The following is a 19,636-nucleotide window of genomic DNA, read 5'->3' on the forward strand; positions in this document are numbered from 1 at the left end:
TCTTACCCCGTCTCTCTCTCTGTTCTTACCCCATCTCTCTCTCTGCTCTTACCCTCGTCTCTCTCTTTTTGCTCTTTCCCCCGTCTCTCTCTCACCACAAATAAATACATATGTTAAACAAAATGTAATAGCCAAGTTAAATCTCTCCCTTAAGGCAGGATTCTTGGACCTTTACTGTTTCTTTTTAATGTAATGTAATGAATGCAATACTACTGGGTTTTTATTCCTATTCTGATGCAAACATTATCAACACGAAACTGTCCTGAGCTGTAAAGAAGCAGATCATACTCTGCTGTGAGTGGTTAAATCCATCTGTCACTCAGAGGGTGCAGAAGTGGGCGGGGAAACTGTCCGAGCGTAAAACTGCAATATTCGGCTCATTCCTGAATCACACGAACGAGGTCACCGTTCCACTTTGATCTCCATCCCGATAATGTTCATGAAGTAGACCGTAATTAGTTTATCATTTGTTATTTGGTGAGTTGTAAAAGTTGCGTGGAATAAACGTGCTATTCCCCATTTTGTCGCAGATAATCCAGAAGATCCGAGTCCACCGAAGCGACGTGGACATGACCCCGACGCAGATTTGTGACCGAATATTTGAGCTGGTCGACCAGAACCACGACGGTATGATTGTGTGGCTCCTCCTCTCAGTCGGGAGGAGGTTGTGGGTTCGATCCTACATCCAGACTTTGGGCGAACAGAGATAAGCGAGATCTCAGTCTTTGATTTTCAGACTCTCTTTTCGCTAAACACGTGTAGTTTTAATGCAGCGGTCCAAAACACACAAGCTCTTCCGCCCTCGAAGGATCGCCCTTTGTCATCTCTGCGGATTTAACCAAAACCACAGCAACAGGGGCGGAGCCAGACATTCTAAACATCCGGGGCTCATTCAGGCCGATATAATGTGGTTTTAGTGCCCCCAATACTGCACTTCCTGTACATAGAGTAACCCTCCAAAGGCAAAGAGAGACCATGGCCTTCTGAGAGAGCTCCTCCCTCCAAAAACGTTGAACAGAACAGCAGAGGTGGGAGCATTTAGTTACGTGTACTTTTTCGAGATATTGCACATCTTAGTGTTCTGATTTAAAATAATCAAACAAAACCAACATGGAAAACTCACGACCCTGAAGTCCAGAGTCTCGTGCTCGACCGACAGAGACTTCATTGTCAAACTGTGTTGTTGACATGTTTGCTCACATGTGATTTGACTATTTGTGCTTTTTGCACTGCTCCTTCTGATATGAATTAGTTTAACTTTTGTAGAGTAAAAGTCAGTTTTACCTTTGGCAGACACTTGCTCCCATGAGCGGTTTGTCCTGTAGTTTCTCTGCTTTAGCTTCGTAGATGAATAAAACCTCTGAGCCACTGCTACACTGACAACCACAACGAATTCATGGTTTGAACGATCATGTGCTGTTGTTGTTGTTGTTGTTGTTGTCTATTCTACGTTAGATAAATGTTCTGAATGTCTCTTTTTCCAGTCGATCTGCTCTTATTTATGACCTTCACTTTTTTCAAAGCGTCAGTTTAATGATGTAGAAAAGGCCTTTTTGTCAGCTCCATGGTCAGATCACATGACGATCTGCTGTAAACACCGCCCACTTTCTATGCTCCCGCCCACTTTCTACATGCAGCCAATCATACACCAGTTCAACAAAAATAACCAATGAAAACGGGAGAACAAGCATCCAATCAGAGAACGGCGCAGAGGAGAGTGTCCTCCGCTCTGCACAAATGTTTCACATTTGGAAAATTTAAATATGAAAAGAACGACATGAATAACTTGACGTCACTGCAGGATTCGATCCCGAGTCTCCTGCACCGCAACCCAATGCTCGACCTGCTGAGCTGAACTCTTAAGGTGTGAATAATGATTTTTTAAAGACCAAAAAGATTCGGGGCTCAAGCCCCAAACCCAGGCCTTAGCTCCGCCAATGCACAGCAATATCATCATCTCAAAATACATTGGCGTTCTCTGAGTTTTGTTCGCCGTTCTCAGAGTTTCACTTGGCATTCTCTCTGTTTCGTTTGGCGTTCTCTCAGTTTCGTTGGGCGTTCTCTCAGTTTCGTTGGGCGTTCTCTCAGTTTCCTTTGGCGTTCTCTCAGTTTCGTTGGGCGTTCTCTCAGTTTCATTGGGCGTTCTCTCAGTTTCGTTGGGCGTTCTCTCAGTTTCCTTGGCGTTCTCTCAGTTTTCTTGGCGTTCTCTCAGTTTCCTTGGCGTTCTCGGGCTCTCTAGTGACAATGGATTGTCTTCTTCTCCTCTTCCAGGGCAGATCACGTTGGCCGAGTTCATGGAAGGAGCCCAGAAGGACGAGTGGGTGATGCAGCTTCTCAAACTGGACGTGAACGTCACAGGATGGGTCATACAGAACTGCGGGAAACTACCCTGAAAGTACGACGAGCGCGCCCTGGGAGCACGAGATCCACGGTTATGTCGCCTTCTGCCTCGGCTCTGTCTGAACTCTTGACCGGACGTGGCGTTTGGATTTGATCTCACTTTTTGGACCGCGTTGGGCGTCGCCGCGCGGACTTCTTCAAAAAGACTCTGTCGGTGGGAACCTGGCGCGCTCTGGGTTTCATTTATATCTCGAGAAATGCAGTAAATGATTGTGTTTTGTGTCAACGCTAAAGACGAGAGCGGAACATGTGAAGTTGCTCAATCAAATATTCGTTTAATAGTTCTACTCTTTAGCCGCGATCTGGTCCTGGTTTGGTTAGCACTAGATCATATAGGGAATCGGAATGGAAGTGACTTGGCGGCGACCAAGACAGGTCCCGCTGTTACAGCTCAGGGAATCAACCCCTAACCCTAACCACAACCCCTAACCCCTAACCACAACCCCTAACCCTAACCCTAACCTCTAACCCTAACCACAACCCCTAACCCACAACCCCTAACCCTAACCACAACCCCTAACCCCTAACCACAACCCCTAACCACAACCCCTAACCCTAACCACAACCCCTAACCCCTAGCCACAACCCCTAACCCTAATCCCTAACTACAAGTTACAAGTTTTTGTAGTAGTTAGCAAAAGTGTAGCTAACTCATCCTAAAACAAACTAGACTGTGCTATCTATAAGTTTAAAAAGTCTAATCTCGAAATAATATTCTCCCCACGCAGGAGTCAAACCCATGATCTCCTGGTCCCCAATCCGTGTGTTTATCCACCGAGCGCATCTGAGGATCTCCTGCTGCGAGACAGTAAATGTACCTCCCTGACCACCAGGTGTCGCAAAATGGTCAAGTCGCCCTGTCTCTAACCGCAAGTGATTTGGGCCGCCACGAGGGCCGCCACTGGGGCCGCCACCAGGGCCGCCACGAGGGCCGCCACGGGGGCCGCCACCAGGGCCGCCACGAGGGCCGCCACGGGGGCCGCCACCAGGGCCGCCACGAGGGCCGCCACGGGGGCCGCCACCAGGGCCGCCACCAGGGCCGCCACGAGGGCCGCCACCAGGGTCGCCACGAGGGCCGCCACGAGGGCCGCCACCAGGGCCGCCACGAGGGCCGCCACCAGGGCCGCCACCAGGGCCGCCACCAGGGCCGCCACCAGGGCCGCCACGAGGGCCGCCACCAGGGCCGCCACCAGGGCCGCCACCAGGGCCGCCACCAGGGCCGCCATTTTGGACTCTAACTTCCGTCCCGATTCCCTATGATCTAGTGCTGACCGTCCTGGTTTAGTTCCTCTGTTTACGTCTCGGTGCTTCAGAGGTCGTTTCATCTTTATCGACGTTTGGGACGAGCCAATGGTAAAACATTCTGACAACTGTAAGGAGCGAAGTGTGCTCCAAACGCCATTTTCAACACTTAAAGGCGGTATGGACGATTTTTTGGCGATTTGAGAACGCAGGTGAAAGTGCGCATGTGCACTCCCCCGTGCGGACTGATACAACACACACGTGCGTTTGTTTATTAGCGCAACGGAGCGCATCGCATCACTCGTCTTCTGTAGATTTCTGTCCACTTCTGCGTCAGCTCGAACTGTCTTTCTCCGTCTTCATTTTGCCCCGTACACTGAGGGAACTATATTATGATAGATCCATGCGCTTAGGCACGCGGAAACGTGGGGACGAACCGCACGCGGCTGCAGGTGAGCGATAGGTGCGTTTTATGATTGATACGTGGCAGGACAAATGATTTATCCACGCCACGAGGAAATATGATAAAAACATTTGCTGAACAAAATCGTCCATACCACCTTTAAATACCTCAAACAACACTGTTCTCACTGTTTCTGTCAAACCTGTGTGGCCATTTCCTCTAAAATGCTTTTATTTTTATGTTTTTGCCAATAAATCATTTTATATCTCAACCATTTTTTCCCAGGTATTTCATCTCCAAATATAAATCATACAGAATATAATCTATTGACTTGTTTCACGTGATCTTTTAAATCTGCTGAATCTTTTAGGATGTGTTTCTTAAATCAGATGCCCTTCCCTTCAGGCTCTTCTGTGTTTGGTGTAATCGACCCCTGGGTTATGGTGTAATCGGCCCCTGGGTTATGGTGTAATTGGCCCCTGGGTTATGTTAAGTCTCTCTTTTCTCCCGGTGTGTTTCCTGCTCCATTTAAACATGCCATAGTTGAGCCTTTACTGAAAAAGACAAACTTGGACCCGAAGACCCTAAAGTTTCAGACCCATATCAAAGTTCCCGTTCATGTCCCAGATCCTAGAGAAGGTGGTCTCTGAAGAACTGTCAGATTTCCTTGATTAGTCAAACATTCACGACTCTTTTCAATCTGGTTTCCACAAACATCATTCTTTGGAAACCGCATCGTTAAAAGTGTCCAGTGACATTATGTCTGCTGATTCTGGGAAATGCACTGTTCTAGTTCTGTTGGATCTGTCTGCACGGTTGACCTTTGACACCGTCGACCATCATATCCTGTTAAACAGACCGAGGCACCTGATTGGACGATCAGGTTCAGTTCTTCCTTGGTTTTCCTCATATTTATCCGGTCGGAGCTTTAGTGTCGCTGCAAATCAAATAATGTCTGATTCAGCTGATCTGGTCCCTTAGGGCTGTGTTTTGGGTCCTGTCTTGTTTTTGCTTGATATAATCCCCCATGGGAAAGGTCATTAAAGAGTTTAGTGATGTGTCCTACCACCTGTTCAGGACGATATACAGCTCCTTTAAACCTTCTGAGATGCAGAAGCTGAACTCAGTTGTTTAGTGCAAATAAAACAAAGGCTGAGGAAAAACTCTGCAGCTAAATACAGACAAAACAGAAAGGTCAGCTCTAGATCATACACCCATAACTCATGGAAGCTCGTGGCGAGCAGATCACATCGAGCTATATTTCCAGATGAGTTGTTCCAGGGTTTGAACCACAGCGTGACATGCGCTGGAGACTTTGGGTTTGACTCCTGCTCCGACCTATCATTGTTTTGTGTTTTAATGTTTTAACCTATTGATTACACAGTTTAGTTTGTTACATTATTTTCCCTCGTCTCCTAAATCCTGGAGCTGGACCCACTCTTCAGGCAGATGAATAAGGCGCTGGTACAGCTGGCAGCCCGGTGTAAACGCTCTCTCTTCTTTCTCACACTTATTGTGCTTTATCTCCTATATTTTGTAAATATAGTTAGTATATTTTTTCTATTTTACTGTACGATAGGGACACGCGCTGGAATAGTTTTTTAAATCAACCGTTTTTGACGGCTGGATTTGAGCGTTTTTCGTTGCGTTCGTTGTGTTGTTGTGACGTGAGCTAGCTCCGAGCGAGCCCACCAGCCCCCCCCCCGCGCCCTCCGGCCGCGCTAAAGTACGGCGTGTCGTCGGTACACGTTTATGTACACGTTTATGTACACGTTTATATGAAAGAGGAACTTCACGAACGATCGGGACACGCACTGGAATCGCTTTAAATTAACTTGTTTTGACTTTATTCGGCTGGATTGAGTGTTTTCGTTGTGTCGTTGCGATGTGTCTTGGCTCTGAGTCCCCCGGCTCCGGCCCCGCCCCCCGGCCGGCGCCTTACCGCATTTACACAAAGGAGGAACTCATGAAACTGCGGAGAACAGTCGTCTTACCCAGAGATCGTCACGTTATCCCGGCGGACATCCTAAGGAAAACGCAGCGAAGCAGACGGGCTGGACGTAAACTCCGAGAGAAACAAACAGGAAGTCGGTTCCCGCCGTAGTCATGGGTAACGTGAGGTCCCTTCAAAATAAAATGACGGAAATAGCGAGCCTCATGCGGTCCCAGAGGATTTATAGGGACAGCAGCGTCTTGATTTTCACAGAGACCTGGTTAACAGCAGAAATGCCAGACTCTATTGTAGGTTTGGACAATTTTCATCTGCTGCGGGCGGACAGAACGAGAGAATCCGGGAAGAAAAGAGGTGGAGGTCTGGCGGTGTATGTGAACACGAGCTGGTCCAAACCCGAACACTGCACAGTGAAGCAGCAGCTATGTAACAAGGATATTGAACTATTGGCTATTGGCATGAGGCCATATTATCTGCCCCGGGAGTTCTCACATGTGATTTTGATCGCAGTCTATGTGGCCCCGTCTGCCAATGCTGAAGATGCTTGTGAAGCACTGCTCTCCTGCACTTCTAGGCTGCAAACACAGCATCCACAGGCTCTCTTCCTTGTCTCTGGTGACTTTAACCACGCTTCTCCCTCTTCTGTTCTACCAACATACACCCAGTATGTTACCTGCCCCACCAGAGAGAATAGAACATTGGACTTGTTTTTTGCCAACACCAAGGAGGCTTATTCTTCTTCCCCCCTCCCTCCCCTGGGCAGCTCGGACCACAACCTTGTACATCTGAGGCCTGTGTATGAACCCATCGTGCGCAGGCAGCCTGTGGTGTCCCGTGAGGTGAGGATGTGGTCTGCTGAGAGCGAGGAGGCTCTGAGGGACTGCTTCAGCACCACTGTCTGGACTGAGCTCTATGGCCCACATGGGGAGGACATCAACATCATCACAGAGTGCATCACGGACTACATCAACCTCTGTTTTGAGAACATTGTTCCCTCCCGGACGGTGCGGTGTTTTCCAAACAACAAGCCATGGATTAACCGTGAACTGAAGGCTCTGCTGAAGGAGAAGAAGAGAGCCTTCAGGTCAGGGAACAAGGAGGAGCTAAGGACTGTGCAGAAGGAGCTGAGGAGGAAGATCAGGCAGGCTGAGGCCGGCTACAAGAGGAGGATGGAGGAGCAGCTGCAGCAAAAGAACATTCAGGGAGTGTGGAGGAGCCTGAAAACCATCTCGGGCTTCAAAATCCCCCCTGCCCAGACAGAGGGGGATCTACAGTGGGTGAATGATTTAAATGCTCACTTCTTGAGGTTTGATCGGTCACCCGCCCCTCCCCCTGCACAGCTGCATGCTCCCTCTTCCACAGCTGGACAATGCCCTGCATCTGTTCCTCTTCGCTTATCTGCCCCGGACCATCAGCTCCCCACTTCGCCTGGACTCACCCATCCCCCCAGCACACGGTCCCCCTGCCAACCACTGACTGTCACAGCAGCACAGGTGAGGAGTGAGCTGAGGAGGATTAAAGTGAGGAAGGCAGCAGGACCTGATGGCATCAGCCCCAGGCTCCTTAAGTCCTGTGCAGATGAACTGTGTGGAGTTATGGAGCATGTCTTCAACATGAGCCTGAAGCTGAGGGTGGTACCACAGGTCTGGAAGACCTCCTGTCTGGTACCTGTGCCTAAGACACCGCGCCCCAAAGACCTCAACAGCTTCAGGCCAGTGGCTCTCACGTCCCACCTGATGAAGACACTCGAACGGCTAGTCCTGGACCACCTCCGCTCCACCGTGAGCTCAGCCATGGACCCTCTGCAGTTTGCATATCGGTCTGGCATCGGAGTGGAGGACGCCGTCATCTCCCTGCTGCACCGCTCTCTCTCTCACCTGGAAAAGCCTGGCAGCTCTGTGAGGATTCTGTTCTTCGATCTTTCCAGCGCCTTCAACACCATCAGCTCCTGAGGGACAAGCTGGAGACGGCTGGTGTGGAGTATGACCTGGCAGAGTGGATCCTGGACTACCTCACAGACCGACCCCAGTTTGTGAGAGCCCGGAACTGTGTGTCTGACACTCGGACCTGCAGTGTGGGGGACCTGCAGTGTGGGTGTCCCAGGGCACTGTCCTCGCGCCCTTTCTCTTCACCCTTTACACTGCAGACTTCAGACATGACACGGACAGCTGTGTCCTGCAGAAGTTCTCTGACCACTCTGCCATCATCGGACTCATCACGGACGACGATGATGTGGAGGACAGAGGACTGGAGCAGGACTTTGTGGACTGGTGTCAGCGGAACCACCTCCTCATCAACGCGGGGAAGACCAAGGAGATGGTGGTGGATTTCCGCAGACGCCACCCCACTGCCCCCTCACCAGTGAACATCCAGGGACGGGACATTGAGAGAGTGGACTCATACAAGTACCTGGGTGTTCATCTGAACCACAAACTGGACTGGACTCATAACACAGACGCACTGTACAGGAAGAGCCAGAGTCGGCTCTACCTCCTGAGGAGACTCAGGTCTTTTGGAGTGACAGGGCCACTCCTGAAGACCTTCTACGACTCTGTGGTGAAATCGGCCCTCCTGTATGGTGTGGTCTGCTGGAGCAGCAGCATCACAGAGAGGAAGAGGAAGAGGCTGGACAGAGTCATCAAGAAGTCCAGCTCCGTCCTGGGCTGTGCTCTGGACTCGGTGCAGGAGGTGGGGGACAGGAGGGTCCTGGCTAGATTCACATCTATGCTGGACCATGAGTGTCACCCCCTGCAGGACACTCTGTCCGCTCTGGAGAGCAGCTTCAGTGAGAGACTGATCCACCCTCGATGTGTGAAGGAAAGGTTCCGTAGGTCTTTCCTTCCTGCTGCTGTCAGACTTTATAACAAAAACTGTTAGTACTGAACACTCGCAATACTGACCTAACCTAATACTGATGTGCAATTCTGTCATATGTGCAATTACTGTGAAATTCATGTGCAATCTATGTGCTGTCGTGACACATATTCATGTGCAATTACTGTCGGGATCACATGCAATGGTATTTATTCATTTATTTATTTGTCTATGGGAGTTTTTAATTATTTATAGGAGATCTTCTACTGAAAGTGTTTTTCAGACTTCCTATAAGTGATCTGTTCTTCTGTATCTACCTCTATATCTACCTGCGTTGCACCAATGAAATTTCCCCATGTGGGACAATAAAGGAATATCTTATCTTATCTTTTTCACACAGGGCAGGGACCATTTCACCAGGAGAGGGACATCTGGGTCCACAGGTCCTCAGGAGTGAGAGAAAGAAAAAGAAGGTGGTGAACAGTTTGCAAGTTGAATCAAAAAATAAATATTGTTTGATAGAATAAGTCAGAAGAAGAGGATAGTGCTCAAGCTGTCATACTTCCCCCAGCATAGTTACTCCTAGGGCAGCGTAGCTAAAGCTGTGGGTTTATGTTTCTGTTCCTAACTAGTCTGACCATAAGCGATTTCGAAGAGGAACGTTTTAAGCCTGGACTTAAATGAAGAGACTGTGTCAGCATATTTAACATGGGTCGGGAGCTGATTCCATAACACAGGAGCTTGGTAGCTAAACGCTCTACCTCCTACAGTACTTTTAGAGACTCTTGGCACCACCAGAAGGCCGGCATTCTGAGAGCGAAGAGCTCTGTTTGGATGATATGGTTCTATAGCATCTTTGAGGTAGGATGGGGCCATGTCATTTATGGCTTTGTAGGTCAAGAGTAGAATTTTAAATTTGATTCTAAACTCAACAGGAGCCAGTGAAGAGACTCCAGCACTGGCGTAATGTGCTCTCTTCTTTTTGTTCCTGTTAGTAATCTTGCTGCTGCATTTTGAACCAGTTGAGCTTTTTATGGAGCTTTTAGGACACGCTGCAAGCAGGGAGTTACAGTAGTCTAATCTAGTCGTTACAAATGCATGGATAAGTTTTTCGGCATCACTTTTAGGCAGGATTCTTCTGATTTTGGCTCTTGTTGCGCAAATGGAAATAGGCTGTTTTACAAGCTTGATTTATATGAGCTTTAAATGAGAGCTCCTGGTCAAATAAGACTCCAAGATTTCTTACAGTAGAACTAGAGGCTTCACTGACATTGTCCAGTGTAACTATCTGCTCAGATAGACCGTCTCGTAGATGCTTAGGGCCAAGCACAATGACCTCGGTTTTTTCAGGGTTAAGAAGCAGGTAGTTTAGTGTCATCCAGGTTTTTATCTCCTTCACACAAGTACTAAGTCTGTCTACTTGATCGCTCTGATCAGGTTTCATTGATAAATACAGCTGAGTGTCGTTTGCATAGCAGTGGAAGTTAATGCCATGCTTTCTGATAATGTTGCCTAATGGCAGCATATAAAGAGTAAACAGAATTGGACCGAGTACCGAACCCTGTGGCACACCGTAAATTACTTTAGAGCTTGGTGAGGAGCTCTGGTTTACATTAACAAATTGGAACCTATCAGATAGATAGGATTTAAACCAGCTGAGGGCTGTTCCTCCAACACCTACATCACATTCTAACCTCTGCAGTAGAATGTTGTGGTCGATGGTGTCAAACGCTGCGCTGAGGTCCAACAGAACCAGGATTGAGACCAGTCCATCGTCAGCGGCTAATAACAAATCATTTGTGACTTTAACTAGTGCAGTTTCAGTGCTGTGGTGGGCTCTGAACCCTGACTGGAAAACTTCAAATAAGTTATTGTCCTGCAGGTGGCGACAAAGCTGTTTTACTACAACTTTTTCAAGGATTTTAGAGACGAAGGGAAGATTTGAAATAGGGCTGTAGTTTACCAATAGGTCGGGATCTAGATTAGGCTTTTTCAGAAGAGGTTTAATGACTGCATGTTTGAAGGACTGTGGAACATAGCCACTTTGGAGTGAAGTATTTATTATATTAAGAATAGGGTCTATAATTAGGGGGAAAATGTCTTTGAGGAGCTTGGAATGGGGTCTAGGACACAAGTTGAGCTTTTAGAGGACATAATGGCTGAAGTTATCTCTCGATCAACAGCTGTGAACCTTTCTAGGTTTACAGGTGGATTTATATGGGACGTTAGATTTACAGCTTGGGCTAGTTCAGGGCTAATAGCGGGGGTAATTTCATCTAATTTATCTCTGATTGTTTTTATTTTATTGTTAAAAAATAGGAGGAAATCATCAGAGCTAAGTGTAGCTGGGATTGAGGGCTCTACTGCACTGTGACAGTTTGTTAGCCTAGCTACAGTGCTGAAAAGGAATTTAGTGTTACTTTTGTTGACTTCTATTAGATTTGAATAATATCTGGTTTGGGCCTTACGCAGAGCCTGCTTATAGGACAGCAGGCAACTTTTCCATGCTTTTAGGGATTCTTCGGTGTGAGAGCGATGAAATAATCCCTCTAACTTTCTAACTCTTTGTTTATGTGAACGCAGTTCTTGGTTGTACCATGGGGAGGCGCGCTTTGGCCTAATGACCTTCTGTTTTAACGGCGCGACAACGTCAAGAGCAGACTTCAGAGAATTCATGGTCAAGTCGACAAATTGATCACTTAAACTGGGACTAAAGCTGTTCTCAGCAGGATCACATGACGTGATCACATGACGTGATCACATGACGTGATCACATGACGTGATCACATGACATGATCACATGACATGATCACATGACATGATCACATGACATGATCACATGACACGATCACATGACACGATCACATGACACGATCACATGACATGTCACTGAATATTGGCTCTATTATTTCTTTGAATTTTGAGAAAGATTTTTCAGATTTTGTCCTTTTCATTATAACTTTATTTTGTGGGACTGGATGATCTTTAAGAATAAACTGAAAGGTAATTAGGAAATGATCTGACAATATAGGGTTTTGAGGGAGGACAATGAGGTCACTAATCTCTGTTCCATACGTTAGGACAAGATCCAGAGTGTTCTTGTGAGTGTGAGTCGCTTTATTTACATTCTGAGTGAAACCAATGCTGTCTAACAAGGCGCTGAAGGCATTACTGAGAGAGTCATCACTCATGTTCACGTGGATATTAAAGTCTCCAGCTATAACTATTTTATCCCAGGCTAACTCTAAGTTTGATATAAAGTCAGAAAACTCTGTTAAAAACTCTGAGTAGGGACCAGGAGGTCGGTAGATAACTATGAACAAAACTCCTTTTTGGTTTTTCATATTTGGACATGTGATTGACAGCATAAGGCTTTCAAATGAGTGAAATACATTGTTAATTTTAGGGGTCATGAGTCGCTTGAGTGTGAGATCACTGCCACACCACCACCTCGGCCTGTGCTCCTGCAGGTCTGAAAGTTAACATGGGTGGGTGGGGTTAACATGGGTGGGTGGGGTTAACATGGATGGGTGGGGTTAACATGGGTGGTGGGGTTAACATGGGTGGGTGGGGTTAACATGAGTGGGTGGGGTTAACATGGGTGGGTGGGGTTAACATGGGTGGGTGGGGTTAACATGGGTGGGTGGGGTTAACATGGGTGGTGGGGTTAACATGGGTGGGTGGGGTTAACATGAGTGGGTGGGGTTAACATGGGTGGGTGGGGTTAACATGGGTGGGTGGGGTTAACATGGGTGGGTGGGGTTAACATGGGTGGGTGGGGTGGACTCATTTAGTCTGACGTAGTCGTCTTGTTGAAGCCACGTTTCAGTTGGAGCTGAAGATCTATGTTATAGTCACTAATTAATTCATTAACTAAGAGCGATTTGGAGGAAATTGCTCTAATGTTTAGCAGTCCACATTTTATGTGCTTATTTATTTGTATATTTGTGTCATTTGTGATTGTTATTTTCCTTAAGTTATTTGGTCTGACGCCTGAAATAGTTTTTCTGAGATGTGACTTTTTGGCATTATTTGTATGAGGGACACGAGGGACACGAGGGACACACACAGTCTCTATCTGTCTTGAATCTGAACACTTCACATGTAACAGAACGGGCGAGAGTTCGGCGACAGAGGAGCGTCTTACACTGCTGCTCTGCACCTGGGGCTCATCCCTAGATGGTCACTTAACACGACTAAGACTATCGGTCAAATTCCGAACTAATAGGGATGTACCCTCAGAAGTCGGATGGATGCCATCCCTGCGTATGAGCCCGGGCTTTCCCCAAAACGCACTCCAGTTATCAATAAAGACTACGTTGTTTTGAGGGCACCATCTAGATAACCAGTTGTTGAATGCTGAGAGACGGCTGTACAATTCAGCATTGATCCGATTGGGCAGAAAATATTACAGTGTCTGACATCGACTTCGCTAGGTCACACACCGCGGCTACTTGAACTTTGAGCACCTCTGATTGTCTCCGCCGGGCGTCGTTACCGCCTGCGTGAATCACGACTCGCCGGAAACGGGTCCTACTCTGCTTTAAGATCCTAAGGTTTCCTTCGATGTCACCCATTCTGGCCACCGGGTAACACCTAACGCTAGCCGCTGGCAGCTTCACGTCTCTAACAATAGAACTCCCGATTACAAGAGTTTCTCTAGTCTGTTCAGCGGGCGTGTGATCGCTGAGGGGAGAAAACCTATTATAGACGTGAAGCTCACGGCGCTCTGAGGTTCGGCGTTTAGCGCCTTGTCCCCTCCGAACTGTCACAAATTGGTCCCTATTCTGTTCCTGGTCTAGTCCCGGCTGCACGGGAGACGCTGAGGGGCTGAGCTCGGCCTTACTGCTACTGCTAATGCTAATGCTACGCCCTGCAGCGCGGTCCGGTAGCCCTCGCGCTAAAACCGAACTATAACTGGACTTAAGCTCCTCTAAACAGCGGATCCGCGCTTCTAACTCCGTAACCCTGGCCTCCAAAACTACCACTACACTGCACTTCACGCACCTATCATCAGAGAAGGAGCCAGGGTTCTGACTCGACATATGACAGCTCAAACAGGTAAAGGTAGATCCAGCCATGACGCTAGCGGCTAGGCTACGCTAGGCTAGTTCAGGCTGGAGCTAGAGAGTGAGGAGGGCTTTTTAATCCACGAAATACTGAAAAGCGAGCGGCTTGAGGCTCCGGATTGTTTGCGGAGAAATCAAACGTTCACCTTTGTGTATATGATGCGTAAATAGTGTGTATAATTCGTGGATTAATCGGTAAAAGGCTCTAAGAACGAACAGCTCTGAAAACGCGACACACTCACCGGAAATGACGTCACCGGAAACATACATAAGGTTAGGGGTTAAGGGTTAGGGTTTCTCCATGTGGGACAATAAAGGAATATCGTATTTTAAGGTTTAGGATTGGGGTTAAGGTTTAGGATTAGGGGTTAAGGGTTATGACCTTATGATCTTATGATCTCATGATCTCATGATCTCATGATCTTATGACCTTATGACCTTATGACCTTATGACCTTATGATCTTATGATCTTGTGCTAACCAAAAGAGAAACACTGATTATTGCCCCTGATGATGTCATTCCAGGGAGAAACCAGTATTCTGGTGTTTTAGACCAGTGAGTGTTACAGTTTTTTACAATTGAATAAACACTAAAAGCTAAAGTTTTGCCCAAATATCAAAACCTAACACAGTATTACACACACAACACACACAGTATTACACACACAACACACACAGTATTACACACACAACACACACAGTATTACACACACAACACACACAGTATTACACACACAACACACACAGTATTACACACACAACACACACAGTATTACACACACAACACACACAGTATTACACACACAACACACACAGTATTACACACACAACACACACAGTATTACACACAACACACACAGTATTACACACACAACACACACAGTATTACACACACAACACACACAGTATTACACACACAACACACACAGTATTACACACACAACACACACAGTATTACACACACAACACACACAGTATTACACACACAACACACACAGTATTACACACACAACACACACAGTATTACACACACAACACACACAGTATTACACACACAACACACACAGTATTACACACACAACACACACAGTATTACACACACAACACACACAGTATTACACACACAACACACACAGTATTACACACACAACACACACAGTATTACACACACAACACACACAGTATTACACACACAACACACACAGTATTACACACACAACACACACAGTATTACACACACAACACACACAGTATTACACACACAACACACACAGTATTACACACACAACACACACAGTATTACACTCACAATACACACAGTATTACACACACAACACACACAGTATTACACACACAACACACACAGTATTACACACACAACACACACAGTATTACACACACAACACACACAGTATTACACACACAACACACACAGTATTACACACACAACACACACAGTATTACACACACAACACACACAGTATTACACACACAACACACACAGTATTACACACACAACACACACAGTATTACACACACAATACACACAGTATTACACACACAACACACACAGTATTACACACACACAGTATTACACACACAACACACACAGTATTACACACACAACACACACAGTATTACACACACAACACACACAGTATTACACACACAACACACACAGTATTACACACACAACACACACAGTATTAAACACACAACACACACAGTATTACACACACAACACACACAGTATTACACACACAACACACACAGTATTACACACACAACACACACAGTATTACACACACAACACACACAGTATTACACACACAACACACACAGTATTACACACACAACACACACAGTATTACACACACAACACACACAGTATTACACACACAACACACACAGTATTACACACACAACACACACAGTATTACACACACAACACACACAGTATTACACACACAACACACACAGTATTACACACACAACACACACAGTATTACACACACAACACACACAGTATTACACACACAACACACACAGTATTACACACACAACACACACAGTATTACACACACAACACACACAGTAGTACACACAGTATTACACACACAACACACACAGTATTACACACACAACACACACAGTATTACACACACAACACACACAGTATTACACACACAACACACACAGTATTACACACACAACACACACAGTATTACACACACAACACACACAGTATTACACACACAACACACACAGTATTACACACACAACACACACAGTATTACACACACAACACACACAGTATTACACACACAACACACACAGTATTACACACACAACACACACAGTATTAAACACACAACACACACAGTATTACACACACAACACACACAGTATTACACACACAACACACACAGTATTACACACACAACACACACAGTATTACACACACAACACACACAGTATTACACACACAACACACACAGTATTACACACACAACACACACAGTATTACACACACAACACACACAGTATTACACACACAACACACACAGTATTACACACACAACACACACAGTATTACACACACAACACACACAGTATTACACACACAACACACACAGTATTACACACACAACACACACAGTATTACACACACAACACACACAGTATTACACACACAACACACACAGTATTACACACACAACACACACAGTATTACACACACAACACACACAGTATTACACACACAACACACACAGTAGTACACACAGTATTACACACACAACACACACAGTATTACACACACAACACACACAGTATTACACACACAACACACACAGTATTACACACACAACACACACAGTATTACACACACAACACACACAGTATTACACACACAACACACACAGTATTACACACACAACACACACAGTATTACACACACAACACACACAGTATTACACACACAACACACACAGTATTACACACACAACACACACAGTATTACACACACAACACACACAGTATTACACACACAACACACACAGTATTACACACACAACACACACAGTATTACACACACAACACACACAGTATTACACACACAACACACACAGTATTACACACACAACACACACAGTATTACACACACAACACACACAGTATTACACACACAACACACACAGTATTACACACACAACACACACAGTATTACACACACAACACACACAGTATTACACACACAACACACACAGTATTACACACACAACACACACAGTATTACACACACAACACACAGTATTACACACACAACACACACAGTATTACATACACAACACACACAGTATTACACACACAACACACACAGTATTACACACACAACACACACAGTATTACACACACAATACACACAGTATTACACACACAACACACACAGTATTACACACACAATACACACAGTATTACACACACAACACACACAGTATTACACACACAATACACACAGTATTACACACACAACACACACAGTATTACACACACAACACACACAGTATTACACACACAACACACACAGTATTACACACACAACACACACAGTATTACACACACAACACACACAGTATTACACACACAACACACACAGTATTACACACACAACACACACAGTATTACACACACAACACACACAGTATTACACACACAACACACACAGTATTACACACACAACACACACAGTATTACACACACAACACACACAGTATTACACACACAACACACACAGTATTACACACACAACACACACAGTATTACACACACAACACACACAGTATTACACACACAACACACACAGTATTACACACACAACACACACAGTATTACACACACAACACACACAGTATTACATACACAACACACACAGTATTACACACACAACACACACAGTATTACACACACAACACACACAGTATTACACACACAACACACACAGTATTACACACACAACACACACAGTATTACACACACAACACACACAGTATTACACACACAACACACACAGTATTACACACACAACACACACAGTATTACACACACAACACACACAGTATTACACACACAACACACACAGTATTACACACACAACACACACAGTATTACACACACAACACACACAGTATTACACACACAACACACACAGTATTACACACACAACACACACAGTATTACACACACAACACACACAGTATTACACACACAACACACACAGTATTACACACACAACACACACAGTGATTCTCAACACTGAACACTCTTGTGCATTAAGACACAGAAGTTTATCAAGATGTCACTTTCTTGCATTTCTAAAGCACTGACTGTCTAATGACCACACCCATGTGCCAAATGACCACACCCATATGCCAAATGACCACACCCATGTGCCAAATGACCACACCCATGTGCCAAATGACCACACCCATGTGCCAAATGACCACACCCATATGCCAAATGACCACACCCATGTGCCAAATGACCACACCCATATGCCAAATGACCACACCCATGTGCCAAATGACCACACCCATGTGCCAAATGACCACACCCATGTGCCAAATGACCAAAAATCGAAAAATATGTTTTTTACAAGTTAGTGCAGAGTTTTTACAAGTGTTTCATTTTACAAAGGAGTTAAAGTGTTTTGCTAATTGGGTTTGTGGTTGTGCTAATTGTGTGTAGGGTTTTGCTAAATAAAACAAAACAATCAAAATTGTGTTGATTCAATCGTAAAAAACTGTAAACCAAATCTTACAATCTTATCTTAATCTTGGATCAGGACCTCGCTCTTTGGATCAGGACCTCGCTCTTTGGATCAGGACCTCGCTCTTTGGATCAGGACCTCGCTCTCTGAGCTCTTTGGATCAGGACCTCGCTCTCTGAGCTCTTTGGATCAGGACCTCGCTCTCTGAGCTCTTTGGATCAGGACCTCGCTCTCTGAGCTCTTTGGATCAGGACCTCGCTCTCTGAGCTCTTTGGATCAGGACCTCGCTCTCTGAGCTCTTTGGACCTCACACCAGTCAGGGCCTTTTAATGACAGTTGCTTAGAGACTGATAAGATTGTATATTTTAGTGTTTATTTCTCACGGTAAGTTTGATGCTTTTACAGTTGTTTTCTGTCTTTAAACTCTTTTTGTGAAGCACTTTGTGACGTCTGTGAAAGATGCAGTACAAATAAAATGCACTTACTTACTAAAGTACATAAGGTTTTAATGATCTAATATGAATACCTCTAAAATGTGTGTCATATTTTCATTTTCTGACTCATAAATACGGTGTAAATTAGGCTTAGGCCCTTCTTCGTTGCTAGGTAACAGTTATGGAATTAGAGCAGCGATGTTGAATGTTGAGGGACAAACTCGACATAATAACGGCAAAAACACCAAATTATTGTGAGTTTCCATCCTTCATTAAAGTTTGAGTCGAATTGTAGCAACTGAAGAAAACTGATGGACAATTGTGAATTTGGGGAAGAATTTTATGAAACTGAAGCAAAATTTGGTGCAAATGAGAAAGTTGGTGAAACATCAGCAAAAACATATATGAAATTTGTTGAAAGATTTTAATACAATTCACAGACAATTAGACAAGATGGTGGAACGTTGAATTTTTTTAAATATTTGCGTAAATCTAAAAGAAGAAAATCAAAAAAAATTGCGTGAAAACAATTTTTGGGGTAGAATTTGTCGAACG

At 45.3% G+C, this 19,636-nt stretch overlaps 2 protein-coding genes across 2 annotated transcripts in view; one reads left to right on the plus strand and one right to left on the minus strand.

The window, feature by feature from the left end:
• Positions 1-2,410, plus strand: part of LOC140381113 (guanylyl cyclase-activating protein 2-like) — an 8,101-nt gene extending 5,691 nt beyond the window's left edge. The window contains exons 3-4 of the mRNA XM_072465138.1: positions 531-627; positions 2,272-2,410. Coding sequence (XP_072321239.1) covers positions 531-627; positions 2,272-2,393 — 219 coding nt within the window. The 3' untranslated portion in view covers positions 2,394-2,410. The remainder of the gene's footprint in view (positions 1-530; positions 628-2,271) is intronic.
• Positions 1-19,636, minus strand: part of LOC140381488 (retinal cone rhodopsin-sensitive cGMP 3',5'-cyclic phosphodiesterase subunit gamma-like) — a 455,783-nt gene that overhangs the window by 269,389 nt on the left and 166,758 nt on the right. The window lies entirely within an intron of this gene.

The sequence above is a fragment of the Eucyclogobius newberryi genome, unplaced genomic scaffold, assembly GCF_026437365.1.
Source record: "Eucyclogobius newberryi isolate DKJ021-1_F unplaced genomic scaffold, fEucNew1.0.hap1 SCAF_5, whole genome shotgun sequence".
In the NCBI taxonomy this organism is placed as follows: Eukaryota; Metazoa; Chordata; class Actinopteri; order Gobiiformes; family Gobiidae; genus Eucyclogobius; species Eucyclogobius newberryi.